The sequence below is a fragment of the Vollenhovia emeryi genome, unplaced genomic scaffold (genome assembly GCF_000949405.1).
Source record: "Vollenhovia emeryi isolate VEMERY1.0 unplaced genomic scaffold, V.emery_V1.0 DF939210.1, whole genome shotgun sequence".
NCBI lineage: Eukaryota > Metazoa > Arthropoda > Insecta > Hymenoptera > Formicidae > Vollenhovia > Vollenhovia emeryi.
In genome coordinates, this window is record NW_011967156.1 from 526682 (window position 1) to 550071 (window position 23390).

General features: G+C 49.3%; 3 protein-coding genes across 3 annotated transcripts in view; 2 read left to right on the forward strand and 1 right to left on the reverse strand.

Annotated features, from left to right (window-relative positions):
- The first annotated feature begins 1248 nt into the window (after positions 1 to 1248).
- Positions 1249 to 7349, forward strand: LOC105561192 (cyclin-G-associated kinase). Its single transcript, XM_012010960.1, has 7 exons — positions 1249 to 1479; positions 2627 to 2688; positions 2759 to 3344; positions 3572 to 4368; positions 4431 to 5156; positions 5262 to 6422; positions 6842 to 7349. The coding sequence occupies exons 1-7, from the start codon at positions 1356 to 1358 to the stop codon at positions 6947 to 6949; spliced, it is 3564 nt and encodes a 1187-aa protein (XP_011866350.1). The 5' UTR covers positions 1249 to 1355; the 3' UTR covers positions 6950 to 7349.
- A 77-nt stretch (positions 7350 to 7426) lies between these two features.
- Positions 7427 to 14844, forward strand: LOC105561191. The gene is made up of 8 exons (XM_012010959.1): positions 7427 to 8800; positions 9360 to 9898; positions 10047 to 11065; positions 11142 to 12009; positions 12241 to 12590; positions 13013 to 13382; positions 13597 to 13667; positions 13857 to 14844. The coding sequence occupies exons 2-8, from the start codon at positions 9443 to 9445 to the stop codon at positions 14842 to 14844; spliced, it is 4122 nt and encodes a 1373-aa protein (XP_011866349.1). The 5' UTR covers positions 7427 to 8800; positions 9360 to 9442.
- Positions 14845 to 21634: 6790 nt separating this feature from the next.
- LOC105561194 overlaps positions 21635 to 23390 on the reverse strand; it is a 7212-nt gene continuing 5456 nt past the window's right edge. The window contains exons 6-9 of the mRNA XM_012010961.1: positions 22995 to 23113; positions 22697 to 22829; positions 22473 to 22611; positions 21635 to 22379 (exon numbers count right to left, since the gene is read on the reverse strand). Coding sequence (XP_011866351.1) covers positions 22204 to 22379; positions 22473 to 22611; positions 22697 to 22829; positions 22995 to 23113 — 567 coding nt within the window. The 3' untranslated portion in view covers positions 21635 to 22203. The remainder of the gene's footprint in view (positions 22380 to 22472; positions 22612 to 22696; positions 22830 to 22994; positions 23114 to 23390) is intronic.

The following is a 23390-nucleotide window of genomic DNA, read 5'->3' on the forward strand; positions in this document are numbered from 1 at the left end:
CCGCCTTTGTTCAGCCGGAATTACTAATCGGGAATTGCGTTAGTCGTCGTTAATTCTCAACAATTTGTTCTCTATTCGCGAGTCAGTTTCGTCGATCTAATTTGAGTTGGCAAACTTAGACTCGTCGATAAGTTACGTTAGCGAAAAAAATTCGAAAGAGAGGGAAAGAAACTTTGCGTGACAAAGAAGAAAAGGAAATCCAGGGCTGCTTTCGCGAGAGAATCAAAATGATCGAGATTAAAATGACCTACGATTGGTCAAATCTGAAATTTCGTGGCATCGCATTGAAATTTTATTCAATGAAATTCCAGATTTGACCAATCATGACGCAAGGTCATTTTTAAATCTCTCGATCGTTTCGATTTTCTCGCGAAAAGCAGCCCAGAAGCAGAGTGAAAGTCCTCTATTAGGCTTCTAATATGAGAGCGGGTTTTCAACGCCAAAATTTAATCCCAAATCTTCATTCGCGACGATTGCACGATCCAACCATGAATTTTCCGCCGAACAAATTTCACTGCGAGGGCAATGAATTCACGAAACCAGACGATGCCTATTAGTTTAGCAAAATCCCTGCTGTCTCATAAATAAGTCGGCTAGTTTATTAATTTAATTCAAGTTAGCAAATAGTAAGTCAGTTGAAAAGTTAGCAAATGAGTTTGAAATTTGAAGGCGAGAGGAAAATTGCGCGAAAGAAGAAAAGAGAGGGAAATTTCAAAGGGGCATGAAATATTGGAATGAAGCTTCGGCCTAGCTTCAGGGCGCTCGAAACGTTCGCCGTTGTTCCTTCGACCGCTGACGGACGCGACTCCTTCGCGGAAAAGGCGTGCAAGCGCGTGACTGCACGCCGCGTTGAGCAAGTGGGACGATACAGGCCTGCGTTCACAATTGCGACACTCGTCCCGACACTCCCGACTCTCCGTTTGGCTTTCGGTAAGAAACAAGGACGAAACGATTCCGCGGCCGTCACAACTAAGTGGAACGTAACTCCAGCGAGGCGTCGATTTAAATTTCGCAATCTGCGATCGGGCGCCGCCGGCGAGTTTCTTTTCGAAAGTCTCTCGCGGAGTCCGGTAGAAAATCGACACGTTTGTCAAGCGTATTGTAAACTCGTGTGTAAATACAGGAACGTCTCCTCGCATTTGGCCGTGAACTTCCAGCTATAATTCTCAGGCCGCGGCGGCGGCGGCGGGCGCCTTGAAGTTGGCCACCGAAGCGACGGCTGCGCGCGCCGACGGTGCCGCCGCTGGCGCCAATATGGCCGCACGGTATCGGCTGTCCGCAACGACGCGACAGTGAGAGCGTGCGAGTGTGCGGCTGTCCGCGGGGGGTGCCCACCGAGGCAGGTCCAGGGAAACATGTCGGACTACCTGAGGTCCGCGCTCGGGTACCTCAACGGCGGCACCGGCGGCAACGAGTACGTCGGCCAGACGCTGGACATCAACAACGTGAAGCTGAGGGTGACGCGACTGATCGCCGAGGGTGAGTCTACCGTGCACGCTCCTCCGGCTGGCACGCCGGATCCCTCGGGGCCTGTCACAGACCACGTCTCGCCTATCTCGCCTATCTCTCGCTCTGTCTCTCCCGGCGGGCACCACCTACCCGCGAGGGCCGCGACCGACGACGACGACGACGACTTCGCTTTCCTCGCGTCCCCTTGTCGGAGGAATTCGCGCTGGGGCGGCGAGAGGAGAGAGAAAGGCGCCCAGACCTCGCGTGACATCTGCCCTCCTGTCATGTGTCAAACCTGAGCTGGCTTTTGACACGCGGCCAGGCAGCGCCAGGCACGATCTGTTGTGACGTTGTCAGTCTTCCCTCTCTCCCTCTCTCTCTCTCTCTGTCGCGCGCGTTCGCGTCCCGCGGGATCTCGTCGATCGGCGGTCTGTTGGCTATCTTTTTTTTTTTAAACGGCCGTTCAACGCGGGTTTTAACACCCGGACGGTCTTTGTTCGTCGGTCCCCGAGCTCGCGACCTCCTCGCGAACGCGCCGCGAAGCTACCTAGACATTCCTTTCTAATTATATTTAGAATCTATTGATTGTATTAATATAGCCTGCTCTTTTGTTCAAACGTTATACGTTACCTCCTGGCCGTTATCTGTAATTTCTGTGTTTCACACTGGACGCTGAAACAGCGTCGGGACGTGCTGGGAATTCATTCCTCGCCAAGCTCAAGTTTCCTTGAGAAATTTACAGTTCAACTCCGGCACCTCTAACGCGCAATTTTGCAAACTTTGATGTAAGGTTCTTTTCCAACAGTAAAAGTCCAGTAACGTGGATCTATGTGTTTTATGCTTTTATACGCCGCTTATGTAAAAATTGAAAGAGAATGTCTGGCTCTTCGTACGCGAATAAATTGCAAAGTTGTCAGTTCGAGAAAGAGACAGATGATTTTTAGTAAAATCACATCGAGTTTGTGAACACGTTGCAAGTTGCGTTAAAACATTTGTGAATATTTGCAATGTGTACAATGCGAATTATTTTGTGAGATGAACAGGCGCCAAATTGACATTTATTTGTGCGCATGATATGAAAAATAGTAAAACTAGGAGCGAGAGGTGTAGTTCTCGTAATCGAATCATGTATCATTATTAACGTTTAGATAATATGTGGCAAACGTCGTATCAACAGGTGGATGGGCACTGGTGTTCGCGGTAGAGGATGTCGCTACGGGGAAGGAATATGCGCTCAAGGTAGGTAAACTAATCGGCGTCAACCTCTCCTCAGTACCGAAACAAAGATTATTTTTGTCGTACATTACAGAGACTTATCGCCGCCGATGAAGACGCGAACAGAGTCATTATACAAGAGATAGAAACGTTGAAGAGACTGTCGAGTCATCCAAACATCATTCAGTTCTTGTACGTCCAACGGCTGGAGCGGGAGGAGCGTAAGGGATACGAGTACCTGGTCGTCACCGAGCTATGTCCCGGTGGCACGGTGGCGGATATACTCAGGAGCGTGTCCGCGAACACGCTCACCCTCGCCCAGGTGTGCCAGATAGCCTATCAGGCGGTGCGCGCGGTGCATCACATGCACAGCCAGCAGCCGGAGCCGGTCGTGCATCGGGACATCAAGCTGGAGAACTTCCTGCTCGGGCGGGACGGCCTCGTGAAACTCTGTGACTTTGGTAGCGCCTCGACTCAACAGATACTACCGGACCCGTCATGGAACGCTCAAAAACGCGCCACGCTGGAGGACCAGATGGCCAAGTACACAACCCCCATGTACCGCGCCCCGGAAATGATGGACACGTGGAACAATGAACCCATAGGACCTCCGGTGGACTGTTGGGCCTTAGGATGTATATTGTACTCTTTGATTACGCTGCGGCATCCCTTCCCCGAGGGTGAGCTAATCGGCGATTTGCTGAATATCGAGTTAACTGGAGCATGCGGATGTAACTGATAACGAATGTAAAAACGCAGGATGACTTGGCGGAAGAAGATTAGATGTTCCCCCTTTAGTTTTGAAGTTACACTCGTCGTTAAAGATAAATTCGGGCACTGCACAAACTTGAATATGTAAACTTTATTACAGCGGTATTCACGTTGAAGCATTCTTTTGCCATTGCAGGCAACAAACTGGCAATCGTGAACGGCAAGTACCCGCCGTTACCGCCCAATCCACGGTACGCGTGTCTGCACGATCTGGTGAAGGGATGTCTGCAGGTCTCGCCCATACAGAGGCTGACGACGGCGCAGCTCCTGGAACGCCTGGCGGCGATCGCCGAGTCGAACGACTTCGATCCCAGGGAACCGCCGCGGATCGAAATCGCGATCAAGCCGTCGCCGCCTCCGCCGCGGCCGACGCCACCGCCGCCGTCGAGCGCGCCAACGTCGGCCCCTCGCCCGGCCGCGCCGGTAACGGTGCCGCCGCCGAGACCGGCGCCCGTGCAGACGGCGGCTTCCAAGGTCCCGGCGACTCAGAGCACAAGCGGTCTATTCAACTCGCTGCGAGGCGGCGCCGGCAGCATTCTACGCAACCTGAAGGACACCTCCAGCAAGGTGATGCACACCGTGCAACAGAGCATGGCCAGGACGGAACTGGAGGCGAGTTATCTGACGTCGCGCATACTCATTATGCCGTATCCGGCCGACGGGATCGAGTCCGCTTATCGGGCCAATCACGTAGAGGACGTGAGAGCCTACCTTCACTCCAGGCATCCGCCGCCGGCCAAGATCCAATTCTACAATCTATCCCGCGGCCGGCCGAATGTCACGCGGCTCCCCGGCAGGCACATTGACTGCTCGTTTGCCTACGCCACTCCGGAATCGAATGCTCCCATGCTGTTCGCTCTGTACCAGATCTGTCAAGATATCTATCAATACCTGAACGCCGATTTTAATCACATAGTGGTGCTGTACTGTACTGTGAGTATCGAATGTCAAGTCGCGCGATCGAAACGATTATTCCGCCGGTTCGTCTGTTCCAGGACGGGTATCGGGCGAGCGCCACAGTGGCGTGCACTCTGCTGATCCACTGCAGGGCCCTGACCACTGTCGACGAGGCGATCGCTCTGTTCACGACGAGACGCTGCCAGCCGCCGCATCTGCAGCCCTCGGAATTGCGTAGTATTAATTACATGAGCCTGCTCAGCGGCGACCGGCCGCCGCACACGAAGCCGCTGGTCCTCCGTTCCGTTGTCATACAGCCGGTGCCGTTGTTCACCAGGGCGAGAGACGGCTGCCGGCCGTACATCGAGATTTACAGTAACGGCGCGCTGGTCTTCACGACGAAGAAGGCCGGCTACGAGGAGATGAAGCTGTTCGGAATGATGGAGGGCAAGGTCTGCCTGATTCTGGGAGACGCGGCCGTGCGCGGCGACGTCACCTTTGTGATATACCACGCCAGACAGCAGCTCGGCCGTGTGATCGGCATTAAAATCGCCTCGCTACACTTTCACACTGGCTACGTGCCCATCACCGAGAGCGCCTTGACGTTCGAGAAACGCGACCTGGACGACGCTCCCGAGATCGGCGGCAAGTTCCGCGTTGTGCTGAACGTCATGATAGGCGAGGAGAATGCGAAGCTGTCGAGGGTGCCGGCGCCGTGGGAGGCGGAAACGTGCGTCAGGCCCGTGCCGGATCCGCTGTTCGGTTCAACGTTGGAGATGGAGGAGACTCTGGAGACCTTCAGGACGGCACCTCACCAGGAAGAGGTAGGATGTTTTGTTATTGTTATTTATTAGACATAATTATTTAGTTCATAACATGAAGAATAGAAAAATATTGACGACAGTCGATAATAATTGACATTATTGCAGACTCAGAAAGTACCGTTGAACGAAACCGACCAGATTTCGCAACACGAAGCAGTACCTCAACAGCCGGAACAGCCGAAGGAGGAAGAGCCAGGCACGATCGAGGAGAACAGCTTTCTCGAGGCTGATTTGCTGAATCTCGGCATGCCGGATAATACCAATAATACCTCAAATACTCCCGCCGCCGCGGCGGCAAATCCAGGATTAGATATCTTTTCTAGTTCTAGTCAGAACGAAAGCGATCTCTTGGGTGGTTTCGGCGTGTCGGCGCCGCGGGCCGAGGCCGCCAATTCGGTACCTTTAATTAACAATGACGCCCCGACTGACTTACTGTTCGGACACGAGGACTCCGCGACGAGGGGCAGCAACACCCCCGGCAACAGCAATCTGAACATGAACGACCTGTTGTTCGGGCAGAGTCGGACAGCGTCGAACAACGTCAAGGAGGTCAACGACCTGATGTTTGACCCGCTGGGTGGGGACGTCCCGGGAAATCTCCTCGGCGACCTCGAGGCGGGCACCGCCAAGACGAACACCGCCAAGGGCTCGAATCCCGAGGAAAATTTCCCGCGAAACGCCAGCGTGCCAAACTTCGCTGCTCAAGCTAACAAGGATCCGTTTGCCAATTTGGCTGGCTCGCTGGGCGCCGGTCTTGCAGGTAGCTGGAACGGCACGCCGAGGAACTCGAATACCCCGCAGTCGGCGAGTCCGGCGCCCGCGAGCACGCCGATCCACTCCAGCCCGAACACGATGCACAAATCCAACAACGCGGCGACCAACGAGGCCAACGGCACGGGTGGCGGCACCGCGGACGCGTTTGCCGGTAAAGCGAAGGAGAAGACGGGCGGCGACGCGTTCGAGGATCTGCTCGGTAGCCAGGGATACAACTTCTTCAGCTCGCGCAAGGCGGACAAGGACAGCCCGAAGACAATAAATCAAATGCGAAAGGTGGAAGCGGCCAAGTCGATGGACCCCGACAGGTTGAAAATCGCCGAGTGGACGGAGGGCAAGAAGGGAAATTTGCGGGCTCTGCTCTGCTCGTTGCACACGGTACTGTGGCCGGAGGCTGAAAGGTGGCAGCGTTGCGAGATGCATCAACTGGTCACGGCGGCGGACGTTAAGAAAGCTTATAGGAAAGCTTGCTTGGCCGTGCATCCGGACAAGGTACTTTAATCTCGTCGAACATTATTACGTAATGCCTTTTTTATAAATATTGTTTTTTATATTATTCGCGAAACGTTAACGTCTTTAAATTTTTCAATAGATGTCGAGATAGACGAGCAATAATAGCAACAATACATCTATTATAATTATTAATCTGTATTTTTTTACTGCCGATGAAGTCATTATTAGAGATTAAATAATAGAAATATATTTAACTGGATTGTTCTTAGCTTTATCACTCCTTGATAAGCATTTAAATAATAATGTTATAACAGCAGAGCGAATATTAAGCCGGCGAAGAGAAAAATCAATGTAGTTATATTGAGTATAATTACCGTGCTGTTTGAACAATTAATTTTGCAAAAGTAGTTTTTAATTTGGAGAAAAAGAAGTTTAACCACTCTGTTTTTGTGTTGCAGCAAGCGGGCACGGCAAATGAGAATATAGCAAAGTTGATTTTCATGGAGCTGAACAATGCGTGGAGCACATTCGAGAATGATGCGTCACAGCAGAATCTATTTAGCTAATTTTAATGATCGTTATCCGTTATCGAGAACCTGTCTCTGTAATTAATTTAGTTCCTAGCGGAAAGGGAGCTAAGGGTGGGACGAGGATCTCGTTATCCGCGAGATAACTGCATCCATGTAACTGCATTCCGACTATGTTATTTTAGCTGTAGAGAGAAAGACATGGTGCGTAAGAGAACGAGAGAGAGCGAGAGAACGAGAGAGAGAGAAAGTAAAGTCTTCGGGGGCAGCGAGTTCGGCGAAGCAGTGCTTCGGGACGCGTCTCCTTATTGTTTCAACGCCTTGTAAACCTAGTTAAAATACTCCCAATTATGGCAGTGCGGCGTAACGTATATGTATATAACGCAAATGTACATTAAAAAGAGGATCCCAAATATACGAAGCTATTTTCGGCCGAAAAGAACTTTGCACTATTGCCCACTGAAGATTCGAGGATCGCTGTAAAGGTATTCCGTACGTCACGATATTTATCATTACCTTATTTACGAAAAAAACAGTTGACGCAATGTCAAATTGATGTAATATTATATTCTTTCTGTTGCGAAATTTATATGGGAACCGGTATGCGCAACTGTTGCATTGTGCAATTTTACTTTCGTTGATAATTTAAGGCACGGGATACCGTTCTCTGCTGATAACGGTGCCAGTGGAGAGAGAGAGAGAGAGAGAGATTTTAAATGGAATGTGCGGCTTTTAGTATATTTAATTTATGATTTGTTAATAAAGTTATTTTCATTGATTATTTAACAGAAGCACGAAATATTATACAAAGGTAGCTTAACCACGCTCGATACAATTCATTTCCAAACTTCGATGCGAATAATTTCGGTTTTTTGTTTTCTCAGTGCACAGAGTGTCTCAACAATTTTGATTTTATTCTGACAAAGAGAGTCTTTGACTAACTCCAAAAGAGCTTCTCTCAAGTAAAATTAAAGGTCATTGTTGCAACTTCCTTAGCAGCTAAGTCTTGAACTAAAAGTTGGAGTTCTCCATTCAAGAACTCAAGTTCTCCAAGAGCAAAGTTCAATTCCATTTTAATAATAAATTTAACAAGTGTATTTTGCTTTCGTTTGCAGTTTCGTAATGGTTTGAAAACATTTTATTTTAAATCTGGAAAACTAAAGTTGCGCGGAGTAATGGCGGGATAAAAACCGCGTGCACACTCCGCATTCCGTATATTCCCAGTTGAAGCTCCCCAAGTCCCGGTTTACATTGTTTTTTTTTATCTTTCAGCTCTTGCATATAACATCGTGCCCAATCATCAATCTCCCGTAACAATCTCGAAATTGTTATTTTCCCCGCTTATCGCTCGAGAGAGGAACGTCGTCCCAAGAGTACGAAATCAGGTCACGACTTCCGGGGACACTTGGTATTAGGAAGCGCTCAAGAAATCCGTTCTTTTTTTAATTCATAGGGCACTGCGAGAGACATTTATAACGGGCGTCAGCGAAATCCGCGAGTGTTGGTGGCTGGCATTGTCGGGGAGAGGGAGAGAGCCAAGCCGATACACCGCCGAGGGCACACGGACGGGGGAGACAGGCGCAATACATGAGTATGCCACGAGCGCGCTCGTGTGGACCGCGGGATGCCACAGGGGTGAAATTTAAAGGGAGGGGCTGCTCTCGCGAAAATGGCCGTTACGCACGGGGTAGATTGTCCGGGGGTGGACGAGTGACGGGTGGCTGATCGTCCGTGTCCTCCGCGCCGACCAATTGACCGAGTGCCTCGCGACGATTGACACGGTTTGCCCGTTCGACCAGCTATTATGCGGCGGTGGCCGAAAAGCGATCCCTGCTCTGCTCTTCTTAAACCCCCACCAGACGCGCGACCTTCTATCCCTTCCGTCAAGAGGTAAGGTCGTCTCTGTTTTGTGCATCCCTCCGAAACCGCGCACACGGATCACGGTTTTTAGACCGCGACTTCGGGTCTCTCTCTCTCCTCCCTTCCGAATGTGCTGTGCACCGTTGTCACGCGAAATTATGTGCCCGTTCGTGCCGAGAATATCATCTTGATACTGGCAAAAAAAAAGTGGAACAGGGTAACTATCGCCCTGACAGGTGAAAGATACCGTTATCAATTTTTTTACACGTATCAGTTGTTGATATCAACAAATTTATTTGCTGGGTGCGCACTTTGCTCGCAGTACGCGCGAACGAAGGGGAGGGGGAGTATTTTTTTTTAATTATATTTATAACACAGTGCACGAGATATATAATTACAAGTATCTTGTGCCGGAGAAGTTCTTCACGAAGTATAACTCAAGGATGACTTGAGATTTGATTATGCATCGTGCACACTGCTGATAGTGTTAGCAGAGTGCTGACGAATGTTTGTCAATAGAGACTTGTGTATATTAATGACGTAGATAAAGTAAGACGGTATTTCTCAATGGCAATGTTATCTCTTGCAGATTAGGCCCACGCTTCAGCAATGTACATGAAAAAAGCTAAATAGAAAAAGAGGCAAGGGAGTATATAAGGAAAAGTGAGGAAGATGCCTGGCTCCTATACGGGAGTTGTAATTCTCCTCTTGTTAGGGACCTCTGTGTCAGTGTCCGGTACCGCGGATGCTGCCAAGTCTCTGAGAGCGGCAAAGGCCAGGCTCAGATCGTCTTATGCATCGTGGCGGATAGTGGTATGTTTCACTCAGCCTCAGGCTACTTTCAAGGCAGACGTACAGAAAGTATGGGAGCAAGCGAGACTGGAATCTTTTCATGCGGACATGGATGTGTCATACATAGAAACAAGGATGACACCCATGATGACGAATTCCTTGTTATACCCCTTGTCAATGTTAAACAAATTTTGTACAGACATCAAAGGCGGAAAGACAGTATTAAGCCTTATTATAGGAGGAGGATCGGCAGCCAGATTTCTTGTTACGGCTGCTGCCGCCTTGAACCTTCCAGCTCTGTGGTTACCGTTTACACACAGAGACTTCCTTCGTCAGGTACATATTCGCCAACTTGGTCGCCCGTAGTCAATTTTAACGAGAAAGAAATTACGTCGCGATAGCAATTGTCAAGTTAGACGGCGCGTAGCGCGATTACACAATTGTTTCGCAATGCAAGGAAAGTGATTGTCTCTTTCGTTTGCAGGGAAATCTCGGCCGGTTTGAGAACCGCATAGGTTCGAGCCCCAAGGAGGTCGGAGCGGCGGCTGCCGCCTTAATGCATCGGGCTAACTGGCATGCGTTCACCCTCCTTATCGACACCACCCTCCTGCCCGTCACTCATCTCCTGCAAACGAATCCGCCGACGTTGACACCCCGCGCGATTATACACCTTCCGACGAACGACAGAACTCTGAGATTGAGGCTGAGGCGGGTGGCCGAGGAGAGCGGCAGCGGCGGAGTCGTGGTGATGGCCTGCGATCTGAACAACGCCCGTAAGATCCTCGGCGCGGCCGGCAAGTTCGAGATGCTCTCGGGCAGATTCCTGTGGCTCTGGCTGGACCTCAAGGCGGAGTTGCGACCGAACGAGCCCAACATCATCAGCTCGCATCTCATGCACAGCTCGCGCGTCGCCGTCGCGGCCAACGAGAACTCGCCGTTGTTGGAGCGAACGACGTATCTCGCCTCGGACGACAAGCCGTTGCCGTCGCTGAATCCGCTGCCGAGTCTAGCCAACGACATACACCGGCTACAAGAATACAGGTGGCTGGACGAGAAGATCGTGACCAAGCGGGAGGACAAGGGCTTCAACTTCGACGACGACGAGGACGTCGTGAGGCTCGCGGGTGACAGGGAGTTCAATTCCAAGAGTTTTATGCCGATCGGGATGCTCGCGCTCAGGCCGTCCGGTATCAGGATCATGGACGGTGACACTATACTAACCAGAATGCTGAGGGAGACCTCGCAGGCGTTAGACGAGACGTTTCTGGAAACGAAGACGAGGTTGAGTCGTCTGCGCGACCTGCAGATCAAAGAGCACTTTGTACCGGAATGCTACACGGATCACAATGCTAAATTCATGACGAGCGAGGCGAGGGAGAATGTATCCGCGACCTTGACGAGCAAGCTGAGAAAATCCATGGGACAAATCTCTAAGGACAAGGCAGAGTTCCAGTTGTTGAATTTGCAAGCCGTCAGGTTTCCCGGGAACAAGACTCAATTGAGGTTCAGCTCGAATCTTAAGATATTCATGTTTATCGTTGCGAAAGCTGGAATAATCGATATAATCAATATTTGACAGGTGGACCAAGGTCGGCACTATCAAGGGAGGCAGGGAGGTCCGTCTCGACACCATAATCTGGCCCGGCGGCGGCATCATGCCGGCATATCTCGAGCAGGGCGGCGAGAAGATCGGGATGCCGATTTATCGTATCGTGACCGCGCTCGCGTCACCGTTCACCATGGTGACGAGTTTACAGGAGGGTTTCTGCCTGCGCGGCCTCACCTGCCGGCAGGGCAACACCGTGGTGTGCTGTTACGGCCTGAGTATGGACCTGCTGTCTTTGGTGGCGCGCGAGCTCGGGTTTCGCTTTGACGTGTACCTGGCGGAGGACGGGCTATTCGGGAAGCGGAACAGCCGGAACGGCACGTGGAACGGCGTGATGGGCGAGCTGGTGTCCGGTCGGGCGCAGCTCGCGTTCGCGGCCTTGAGCGTGTCCACCCATCGTGCAGAGGTGGTGGACTTCACCACGCCGTACTACTTCAGCGGCGTGAGTTTCCTCACGGCGCCGAAGCTACGTTCCGAGATATCGCTGTTGGCGTTTCTCTTCCCGTTCAGCACGGAGCTGTGGATCGCCGTGTTCACGTCGCTCAACTTCACCGCGATCGCCGTCGCTCTCTACGAATGGTTCAGCCCGTTCGGCCTGAATCCCTGGGGCAGGCAGCGCAGCAAGAACTTCTCCATCGCCTCCGCGCTGTGGGTGATGTGGGGCCTCCTGTGCGGCCACCTCGTGGCCTTCAAGGCGCCAAAGTCTTGGCCTAACAAGTTCCTTATCAACATTTGGGGCGGCTTCTCTGTTATCTTTGTGGCCTCGTACACGGCTAACATAGCCGCCCTTATCGCCGGTCTCTTTTTTCACTCCGCAGTGAGCAATTATCATGATAAAAGCGTGAGTACCTCTTTGTAATTATGCGAATGCTTACAACTAAATTTATGTGAGAAAAGATACAAGAAACAAGGTGTTTCTTATTGTAATTATTCACAGAATTAAATATTATTATTTGGTACTTTTATGAACAAAACAAAGCTTTGAACAGAGTTTAAATGCAAAAGAGTACATCAAGTTTGTTCCAATATCTAGTTTTCGAGCTCTAAGACTTGGAATGTATCAATATTACAGCTGTTGTCGCAAAGAGTTGGCGCACCGAGGGCTTCCGCGGCCGAGTATTATGTGCAACGGGCGAATCCGCAATTATGGTCTCACATGGCTCGATTTTCCCTGTCGGACGTCGCCGAGGGCGTGGAAAAATTGAGAAACGGCACCCTGGACATTCTGATCGCGGACACGCCGATTCTGGATTATTACCGGGCGACCGACGACGGCTGCCGCTTGCAGAAGATCGGTGACACCATTAACGAGGACACCTACGCGATCACACTTACGAAAGGACATCCCTTGAGAGAGAGCATATCTAAAGTTATAGCGAATTACACGAGCAACGGGCTGCTCGACATTCTGCAGGAAAAATGGTGAGCGATGCGCAAAAATAAGCGCAAAAATTGGATAATCGATATCGGTTCGCGCGCGAACTTTCTTTTTATTTTGCGCGATAACGGGAGCGTGATAATTACGTTAGACGAAAATACATTAAGTGATAAATAAAGTCCGACGCGCAGATTATGTGGACTGTTCGAGAAACATAAACAAGTGTGTTATTTATCTCGTTAAAAACTTACCTCGCGTCAATTCAATTTAACTCGGACAATTGCATGCGCGTTAAACGTTTTGTTGCATAATATGCCTATTAAACATATAATATAAATATTATATCTATTAGGTTTATATACTTTTTTTATACGTTTTTATATAACAATGAGATCATCGGTACGTTAGAAAAAAAGGTATTAAAATCAGTGAGGTAAACACTTTATATAAAGCGAGCTAATTCCAGGTATGGCGAACTACCTTGTCTAAGCGGTCGACTAGGGTTGGACGCGGTGTTAGCTACCGACTCAGGTCAACCCAGGCCGCTGGGCGTCGCAGCCGTGGCCGGGGTGTTTTGCTTGTTAGGGATTGGCATGCTGCTCGGTACCATTATACTGATAGGAGAACATCTCTTCTACAAGTACACGCTGCCGCGACTGCGGCACTGCCCGGAGGATTCCATCTGGCGTAGCCGTAACGTCATGTTCTTCTCGCAGAAGTTGTACAGGTTTATCAACTGCGTGGAACTGGTCTCGCCGCATCACGCTGCCCGCGAATTGGTGCACACGGTGCGACAGGGCCAGATCGCGTCGCTCTTTCAGAAGAGTGTTAAACGAGTGCGTGTCCTTGATTTCCTAAACGGCCCACAAGTTCGCGAACCGGTAGAAGCATTTTGAAATAAATACCGAAGAGCTTCGGGATGTATAATAATATAATATAGGTTTCCTTTTTTAGTAGAAATTTGCGTTTACTTGAAAATTCACGTTTGCGAACTTATGGACGGTACATTCACTTTGATTTCTAAATATCTACAATGTTTCCATGTTCCAGAAGGAACACGAACAACGTCGTAGACGTAGAAGTAAAGCGCAGTTCTTTGAAATGATTCAGGAAATTCGGAGGTGAGTTTCAAGTTTGTCAAAAAATAATCTTTCCTCTGTGTCGAGGAATCATTATTACCAAAATATGGCGAGAAAATGTAAAATTTGGTGAATAATTTATTGCGAAAAAAGCCAATATTTTTTCATAATCAAAATGAGAGAAAAACGCATCAAAGATTAGTGCGGCGAAACTAATGATCTCTCTTTCAGAGTACAACAGGAAGAGAAGATCGAGACGGTACCCGAAGAACCAGACGCCAGCAAGACGGTGAAAAAGGACGAGAAATTGGGAAAGGATAGAGAGAGGAGCCGTAGCAAGAGCCCGCTGATGCCTCGAAGCCCGAAGCGATCGGAGAAGAGCAGGAGCTCGACGAATCTATCGGCATCTCGCCTCGGATTGTCGCCGGTGAGTCTCGACGCGCCGATAAAGCCGCGCGAGTTCACGCTCAGCAACACCAATTTGCGCGCGAGGAGCCCGCTAGAGACGGTAGGCCGTAGATTGAGCCACGGGGACGGCGGTTCGCCGCCGCCGCGCCTCAGCAGCTTCGGGGGCAGCGCCAATCTGCGCCCGTTAGCGCCTACCAGGAGCGACTCGACCGGCGGTGGCACGCCGACCGTCCGTCGCGATTCCGCGGCCGGGGGTGGCGGCGTGCCGACGCCGAGATACTCCCGCAGCCCGGCCAAGCGAGGCCAGTCCTTCCCGGTGTTCGCGACTCTGAAACCGCCGCCGCACTCGGCCGGCTACCAGGCGTCCAGAAGCCCACTGTTGTCGCCCAACAGCGAACTCACGTCTGCCATCGGGAGGAAACTGTCGCGCGAGTGGGGCTCCGGGACTATTGACCTCACCAGGTCATCGGAGGCTATAGGCAGTGGGAGTGGCGGCGGCGGGGGTGGTGGTGGTGGCAGTCGTGGTTCGACGTATACCCTGAACCAGGAAATGACGCTCTCCTTGAGTCGCTCCGCGGGCGAGGAGAGGGCCCAGGAGGAAGCGTTGCCGATCAAGAAGCCCATACGGCGCGCCAGGAGCCACGAGAATCGCGACAGCGGTAAGCTGATGGCGGACCTGCCGTCACCGAGATTGACCCAGCCGGTGGTGGGCGGCCAGTTTGTCAGCGAGCGAACCAAGAAGCAGCTGGACTCGGAGCTCAAGGCCATCTTAACTGCCAGGGCCCACCACCAGGAGCTGCATCCCCCTTGATAGGAGACCGCCCCGTATTAAGGAAGAGTTCTTGAAAGCAGCTGGGCTTTTGGAGGATCGCTAAGCCTTTGAGGGGCTTTGATTGATTTTAAGCAATATCAGATTTATAGGTCAATTTGTAGAGGAATCCGACAGTTTATCAGAGAAATTAACAACTAGCCAGGGGCACACGGGGCGACGCGAGTAAACGGGAGGAATTTTCTGCTGTTGGAATGGGGGGGGGGGGGGGGAATGGGGTAGAGAGAGAACGTAAGAAGGTCTCTTTGATTGTTCATACGTTGTTACGTACATTGATAATATAGGCTAAACAAAAGTGCTATAAACTCTAGTAGAGATGTCTTAAATAAGTAGCGAGACACATACGAGTATTAAGATATTTTCTTGTTGACATTTTATCTCTACATTAACCGACAGCCTGGGTGAGTCTCTCTCTCTCTCTCGATTGCTATGGTACCAGATATTGTACGCTGCAGCGTTTCTCATCTTCGATTCGATTCGAGATCACGATCTTTAGCAACGTAGTGGATAGAAGCTCTCTCGAAATTTATCGGTTTCACGCCAAAAAAAAAAGAAAAAAAGAAAAAGTCGAGTCTGTCCAAGTCTATCGAGCGGGTCTCAATCCGCAACCATTCGCACCACTGATTCCTAGCGGCGGCGATCGATTAGCCGCAGCACCCGGCGCACGAATACAACGAACACGCGATGATTTATGGACGCAGCATCGGAGGCATCCATTTTCCCCATTTATCTCCGTTTCTTTCTCGCGGTGGCGACGGAGACGCGGAGGGGGCGAGCCCCGCTCGCGAGTAAAAACCTCGGACAGGCCGCGCTCTTAGGATAATCATCGCCTCTGCGGGGGCGTGTAAATATCTCGAGATATACAGACTGTCGTTCCTTCAATCCCCTCGTCTGTGCGAGTACTGTAAATACTGGCGGAACTCTTATTCCGGATACTCTCGCCTCGTAGGCAAGGCGTTGGCGCGTCATAGCGAAGGTTGAGAAACGCTGCCTCCACCGAACCCTCGTCGAATTGGACTACATACTGCCATACTTTAATAATTTCTGTGACTGCGGAAGGAGAGAGAGACTCGCTCGATGGACTCTCGGCGTAGAATGACCACTTACCGCGAGATAATATGCATTAAAGAAAGAAAAATCACATAAATTATCGCGCCAGGCGGGGAAAGGATCTGCAAAAGCCGAAACGGAATTCTAACCGCGGTCCCTTAACGTTAATTCGTAATCGCGGGTTATTCGATACCGGAGATCGGGCCCGGCGAGAAGGGCTGGGGGTGGGACAGGAGGATCTCCTTTTTCTCGCAGCCACGTCGCGGATCCCATCCGCGACCTTCGCAATTTATCTTCCGAAGCGGTGCCAAGCCTTCAGTAATTAACTTGGCGGCACGGGATGTGTAATAGAATGTATATTTTAGCTAGATAAGCGCCGGGGTCCGATATTATGCGGTAACCTCGTTCGTTCGTTCGTTCGTTCGTTCGTTCGTTCGTTCGTTCGTTCGATCGCTGCGCGACTCGGTAGAATTCCCGAGCCTCGCGGCCGGCGAGTTCACCGGGAACTCCTTCCGACGGATTTTACTAGACTGATAGGCGAGATTTTATTCAGGAATTGTAAATGAAACATTATCGGAATTGAATAATTGTTACTGAATCGATGTGCATGTCTCCCATCTTCGTCTATCGAATTCTCTCGATTCACTCGATGAAAAAAAGGGGGGGGGAGGGCGAAAAACTCACGTCTAGTCTCATATTGTTTATTCAACTTAGCCAGTAGAACGTGGATGTGCGCAGGACTAAAGAAAAAGAACAAAAAAAAAGAACAAAGGAGGAGCAGGACGAGTTTCGAGTTAAATTACTTTAAAGAGACCGGGAAGATTCGTATGAGCGAGGCCTTAGAGGAGTAGTCGTATCCGCCCAAAAAGAAAAAAAGATGAAGAAGATACTTTACTTAAAAAAAAAAAAAACTAGTACTGTGTACTGTACTCGAATATTTCACTACATTATACTGTACGATAGAGAGTATAATAGACATTTAGTTTCATAGTTCTCCTCGGTAGCGCGCTATTGTAATTCAAGACGAACTTAAAACTAAATTCCTCGTCGAAGTCCTTAGTGGGTAGGTCTCTCCGTGTGTGAGTGTATCGTGCGGCTCTATCCTCCCGCGGAGCCGCCGGACGTGCCCCGCGCGAGGGCCAGACCGCACGCTTTTCCGGAATAGAATTTAGAGCGTCATTGTCCTCGTTAAGTAGGTCGTGGCCGGTAGTCCTGAGGGTGCTCTCCCTCGGCGGCCGCGCGGCACGTGCGTCAGCGCGACGCGCGGCGCGGCGCGACGCCCCGGCGCGACGCCGCGCCGGGGTCGCGCGTCGCGCGTACGAAATCGATGAAAGTGTCCTGAATGATTGCACCTACGAAAGGGTCACCGCGTCCAGGAGTACCGCGCTCCGGGGGTTCAGCGCGGACTCGCCGCGCGATAAACGATTCCGCCGACGACACACGCACATATACGCACGCACGAAAAAGAAGAAGAAGAAGAAGAGGAGGAGGAAGACACGCGCCGCGTCTCGCCTACGTTTTTTCAAAGACACGCGGTGTCTCGTATCACTCGAACGCACCGCTCAGCTCCGCCCGCTTCTACTCATCGATCCCCCCGAAACCTTGCTCGCCTCCGTCGCGCGCTCCGCTGATCGCTCTAGGGCGGGAGCCAGGACGGATGAAGGCACCTTTCAATTCGGAGAACGCGTTCACGGCAGACTATGTTAGGCGTAATCTGTGCTGCAATTCAATTCAGGAAGTGATCAAAATACAAACAAACACATAGGGGGCCAGTTTAGAGTCACCCGCGCCTAAAGAAATCAAAGATAGACTTATTAAAATTAATTTATATAAGCTGTAATTCTCCCCTCGTAACGTGTGGGTTCTGCCGGTAATTTGGTTCAGTGGGGCTCTTTTCACCCACCTTCCCCCGTCCTTCCGACTTCCGTTCTCCATCCTCCGTTGTTCCGTTTCTCACGAGCGTCCCGGGAAAGCCCTCCCCCTCGAGAGGATCCCTTGTACATAACGTCTCTCCTCCACTAGATACCCCTGAAGGAACGCTATTGCACTGAATTAAAGGTCGAGCCCCCTTCCCCCCTTTACTTCTTTGTGCGCCAACAAGAGCCTGTTAGATGTCACAAGCGCGGGAAGATAAGAGCAAACTGTACTTATCTATCATCGTCGTCTTCGCGAAAGCGAGCTCCCCGTCCGTGATACAATTTCGCGTGCGATAAAACGACGAATTTGGAATTCGTCACTCTGGATGTGATAACGGTGTGATTCTCAAAGAGAGGGAGAAAGAGAGAGAGAGGGGGAGGGGAAAGAGACGTGTATGCAGAATCTCAAAATAGCTTCCGAGATATCCGTCGCTCTAATTAACTATCTGTACTCTCTCGTTCGATAACTTATCAAATATTCTTCGAATGTTTACCTTCAAACGTCTCCTTCGAGCGTTCGAGCTCCTTGCAACATAGCTATATACTTTATTATTATTATAATTGTTGTTACTATCATTACGTATATCCGTGTATATATATTTATCTGGAATTGCCGGCCTATAAACGTTAACACGAAGATAGTGCCACGCGTTTTTCCCCATGAGTTTCCGACGTGCGATACGTTCGAGATCGCGCGGCGTGCACTCGCTCCTCTCTTTCCACTGTCTCTCCGCGTATCTCCGTAACCAGACGACGATGCGAGAGGGAAAGCGGGCGTACGCGACCCGTACGCACCACCCTGGTTGAGCAACCCATTTTTGGGGCCCGCAATTAGCAATCGAATTATTTGGATTGTCCGTAACTCTAATCTTTTACGAATTTTACCCCGCGTAACTAAAAGTCGCAATTAGCTATTCCATCTATATTCAAGATTTTTAAGTAATACTAATCCATCCTCTCAATTAGTTCTGTCGATATTCAGTAACGCAAGGATAATTTTGACTTAAGAGACAGTAACCGAAATGTTAAGTCGCTTAACTACAAGAAAAACGGTCAAAATTTCTCCCAGAGCAGAGCAATCCAAATAATTCGATTACTAATTGTGGGCTCCAAAGTGGGTTGCTAACTGTCTTCTTTTTTTCCTAGAGCACCCGCGCGAATTGGAGAACTCGCGAGATTCGTCACGGCCCTAGTAGCACAGTGCATTAGCTAAACGTTGGCACGATACAGCCAAATGTTGGGTCCATGCACTGTGCTACTAGGGAGGGTGAACGTGACAGACGACGAGAGAGGATAAGAGAAAGCTGAAAGGAGGAAGAAAGCGCTCTCTCTGATGTCCACTTCTACCAATGTAGTTTAATCTCGGTTAAAGGTTGATTTGCTTTCCACCTTTCCCCAACTCTTCGAAAAAGAAAGTTAAACCGAGATTACAAGTTAGTCTGCGTTGGTGTAGAAATGAACACGAAAGTCAATCGGTGGATTATCGCTGAAAACGGCGAACAGTAGCTGACTTACAGTTATAAGTGTGCGATTTGCGGTGGTGGATCAATGACCGCTCGCCGTTTTCAGTGATAATCCGATTGAACCTGGCGAGAGCCCGCGAAAAGTACGAGGAGCAAAGCGAACACACACACCAATTTAGAACAAAGGAGAGTCCGTAGGTTCCGAGAAACGCGTTCACGGCGGATCGAGTTATCGGATCACGCGAATCGATTCATCCCATTGTCATTGTACCTCGACGATTAACGGCATCGTGTTAATTCACTCTCGCTAAACGGGCAATAAGATTATTCTACAAAGCACTGCCATAATTTGAACTGTTGTTACGTTGATTTGGGAAATCCTGCCAAGTAATACCACTATTTGATATTGTCGGACGAACGGGTCCTATCTTGCTAAGTGATGAATTGACACGCGAGATGTATGCCGCCGCCCGGTATTTACTTCGCCTTATCTGTCCTCGCGTGGCGAATATCGCTCTATATTCGCGCGTATTTTCGTACAAACTTTCGGTTATCTATTCCCGGCAATTTACGCAAGTTTTTGTTATCTTCAGCACCGCGACGGATTTCGCAAATTTATTTCTGCGAAGTAAATTTTATCGGCGGAACGCCAGCGGAAGTGCAACAGAATCTGCTAATGGAATGAATTTGGTGAATTGCCAGCGGAGATCTGCTGTCTCGTAGCCATTTAAGCGACGCGCTCCACTTAAATGTATACGGGACGACAAAGTGTGCGCTCGGTTCCCTGCAGTTAATTTCACACCGGCGGGCTGACAATGAGATTGCCAATCCGCCGGTTGGTGCTGCTGACACTTTGCTTGACTCGATGAAAGTAACCAATTACGTTGTAAAGTGAAATCGTTTCTTCGTGCCCTTCAACGCGTCAACGCACAATCGCGACGAGCAATTTTGAGATTTCTATCTTTCGTAGATGAGAGTGCATCGTCAGTTACAGGCTTCCCTTCCAATATGCGACGTCTTGATTTGTCACTTGGTAAGGAGGGATCGGCTATAACGTAATGTAAACGCGTTAGACTTTACGGAATAATTAATCGTAAGTGATTAACATAGCATGTGGCTCTTCCGTTCGTGTAACTCGCTAAGGAAAAGAAAGAGAAAATGGGTTACCGTGGCGTGTACCTCGTTTCTCGACGCTGCACATCAATTTGATAAGATGCGAATCGCAACGAGGCGACAATTTAATCCTCGAACGGTCGTGCTTCAACTCATCACTTATTACTGTTCTTCTCTCTTCGTACAATTTAGCGATCGACGTTGCAGTTTTACGCGCGAGAGGTGATAAAAAACGACGGAGAAAACGCGAGCTCTCAAGTATCGACACTCTCTAAAAGTTAATCAGCGGATTCCCAGCAAACACCAAGTAACAGTTACATAACATCAATTTATAATTGATAATTCGTTTATTCCTAAAGAGAGAGAGAGAGACTAAGTCTAGAGAGTGGACTGCAGAACTTTTTATGAAAGGAGTTCAATCTTCTTTCTTGCCTCACACAATTTTTCTTTCTTATCGCGAAAGACAGTCCGTTTCCATATATCATTTCATGAATAATACTGTAACGCTGTAATGTAATATGACAATGCGTGCTATATTACATTTACATTGTCGAGTAGGAGATTATAACATTGATGTTACGTAACTGTTACTTGGCGTTTACTGAGTTATTGCTGAAAACTGCGATTTGCAGTGGTACAACTGTAAATCGGTGACTATCCACTATTTTCTCCCAGTGATAATCCACCGATTGACTTTTAGGCCGATATTCATAGTCAGAGCTTACATTCAAGACCGTCTTGAATTTATCTAAAGGTGCTGCGTGGAACATTTCATTGGCTATGGAGTATCTGCAGATGATCTTAAGACAGTCCTGAAGACTTGAATACAGGCATTAGAGAGTACGAATATCAGAAGCGACGAGGCGTCTGACGCCGGGATACGATACTCGCGACGTGTCCGTGGTGTTCGAGTTACCTGAAGTACGCACGATGAAATTGCGCGGATCCCAACAACTCGAGTTGCTCGAGGATTAAATCGCCCAGGTTTTACACCTGGAGGAGACGGTCCGGGAATCGTCGCCCCGGTCCGGCTCCTCCCGACGATTAGCGACCGATAGCTCGGCGTCGTAGCGACACGCGACGCGATGAACGAAGGAACAGACGCCACGAGGATCCCTTCCAGCCGCGGTGACTTGTTGGCGTACGACATTAGGATAGGTTCCTCGTAACCTACCTCGTCTCTCTTGTTACGCCTACTGCTACACTGTTATTGTTGATGAAAACTCCATATTAATAAGAAATAAATATATTATCTCAAAGCGTAGTTATAATATATACGTAATGTACAATAAATACATACGAGCGCGTCCTCATCCTCGTCCTCTTATCTTTTCATCAAACGTATATCAAGAGAAACGAAAACTTATCGTCTATACCCATCTCTGAATACAACAGCATCTAAATTTTCTCTTATCTCTAATCCGTCTCAGGCAACAAAAGATATATGTACAATGTTATATAATTTGACTAATCATTTGCACAAGTCGGTGATAATGAGTTATAAATAACTTAGATCATTCGTACACAACCATCCAGCACAATATTACATACTAAAGTCAGAGCCGGGACTAGGGTGTGGCGAACGAGGCACTTGCCTCATATAAAAGATTTCTAGGGGCGCAAAAATGGCAATTGTTCTCGTAATATTAATATTTGTATATTAAATATAACTAATTAAAGTTACTTTTATTACATTTTATACGCCGTAAAAGAAATTTTTTGTTACTGAAGGGCGCACTTTTTCCCTTGGCCTTGAGCGCCAAAGTGTCTAGTCCCGGTTCTGCTTAAAATTATCGACTCTATAATACTCGTTTTTCTGCGTGTACCATCAATACTTTGTACAAGTCCACCGTCAGCTCGCGTTTCTGCAGGACTTCGCTTTTCTTCATGTACTCGTGTATGAACTCTTGCTTGAAGTACTTCGCTCCGCCGGCTGGCATCTCGTGCAGAAATGGAAAGCTGGACATGACAGTGGCTGTTGAGATTACGAAAGAAAAGGGGATTAAAACGCGGACTTGTATCGAAGGAATATGAAAACTGCAAAGGAAGAGTCTTTAAGGGTACTCACACAGAAAATCGCTCGGCTTCTTGCCGACGAGGCTCATCTCCCGGTTACTGCAATGTCGAACCTGAAACCCGATGCTTCTGAGCAACTCCTTCAGCTCCACCTGAGGCATCTTCGAGTCTGGAAACGGCGCGGTGTACTTCTGCACGTCCCGCGAGATGTGACGATTAGCGACTCGCGGCGAGGAAAGATGTTAAAGAAATAAGTAGACACTCGGCGATACTCACGTATAAATACGACGCGAAGCACTTGTACTCTGCCATGTCCTCGAGAACCTTAAATATGTTGTGAGACGATATCCATAGCATGAGGAAAGTTCCGCCGGGTCGAAGCATCCTGTAAATGTTCTCCAATCCCCGTCTGTAAGGGAGGATAAACGGTTATCTCTCGAGATTTGCGGCCAATCGAAAAGTATATCAATGTATATAAAGCAACACCGTTTCGAAGATCGAATGAAAAAGCGGCTTTGCTCTTGAAATATAACGGGGGAGTTTGTCTCGCGAGAGGAAAAGTCAGGCCACTCACCGAACGTCGGTGCAGAAGTGCAAGGCGGGGAACGAGAACACGTGGTCGAACTCGGCGACGTACTTCTCGGGCAGCTCGCTCGTTTCGATGTCGAACGTCTTGAAATTAAGCACCCCGTCGACACTATGGAACCTGTTCGCGTACTCGACCATGCTCTTGGAAGCGTCCGTACCTGCGTGTACAATCGAATCGCCATTGAGTCGAGATGAATTGAATCAGTGACAGCAGAAAGGGAATGTGTGACTTTGATGGCACTTTGGCCGAAATCGAGCTCACAAATGAATCCTCCCAGCAAACACAGTAATGTAACATATATGTATAAAATACATAATAGCAAGTATCACGAGGTAACGAGTTATGTAACAAGTAACATACATGTATGTTACCTGTACTACA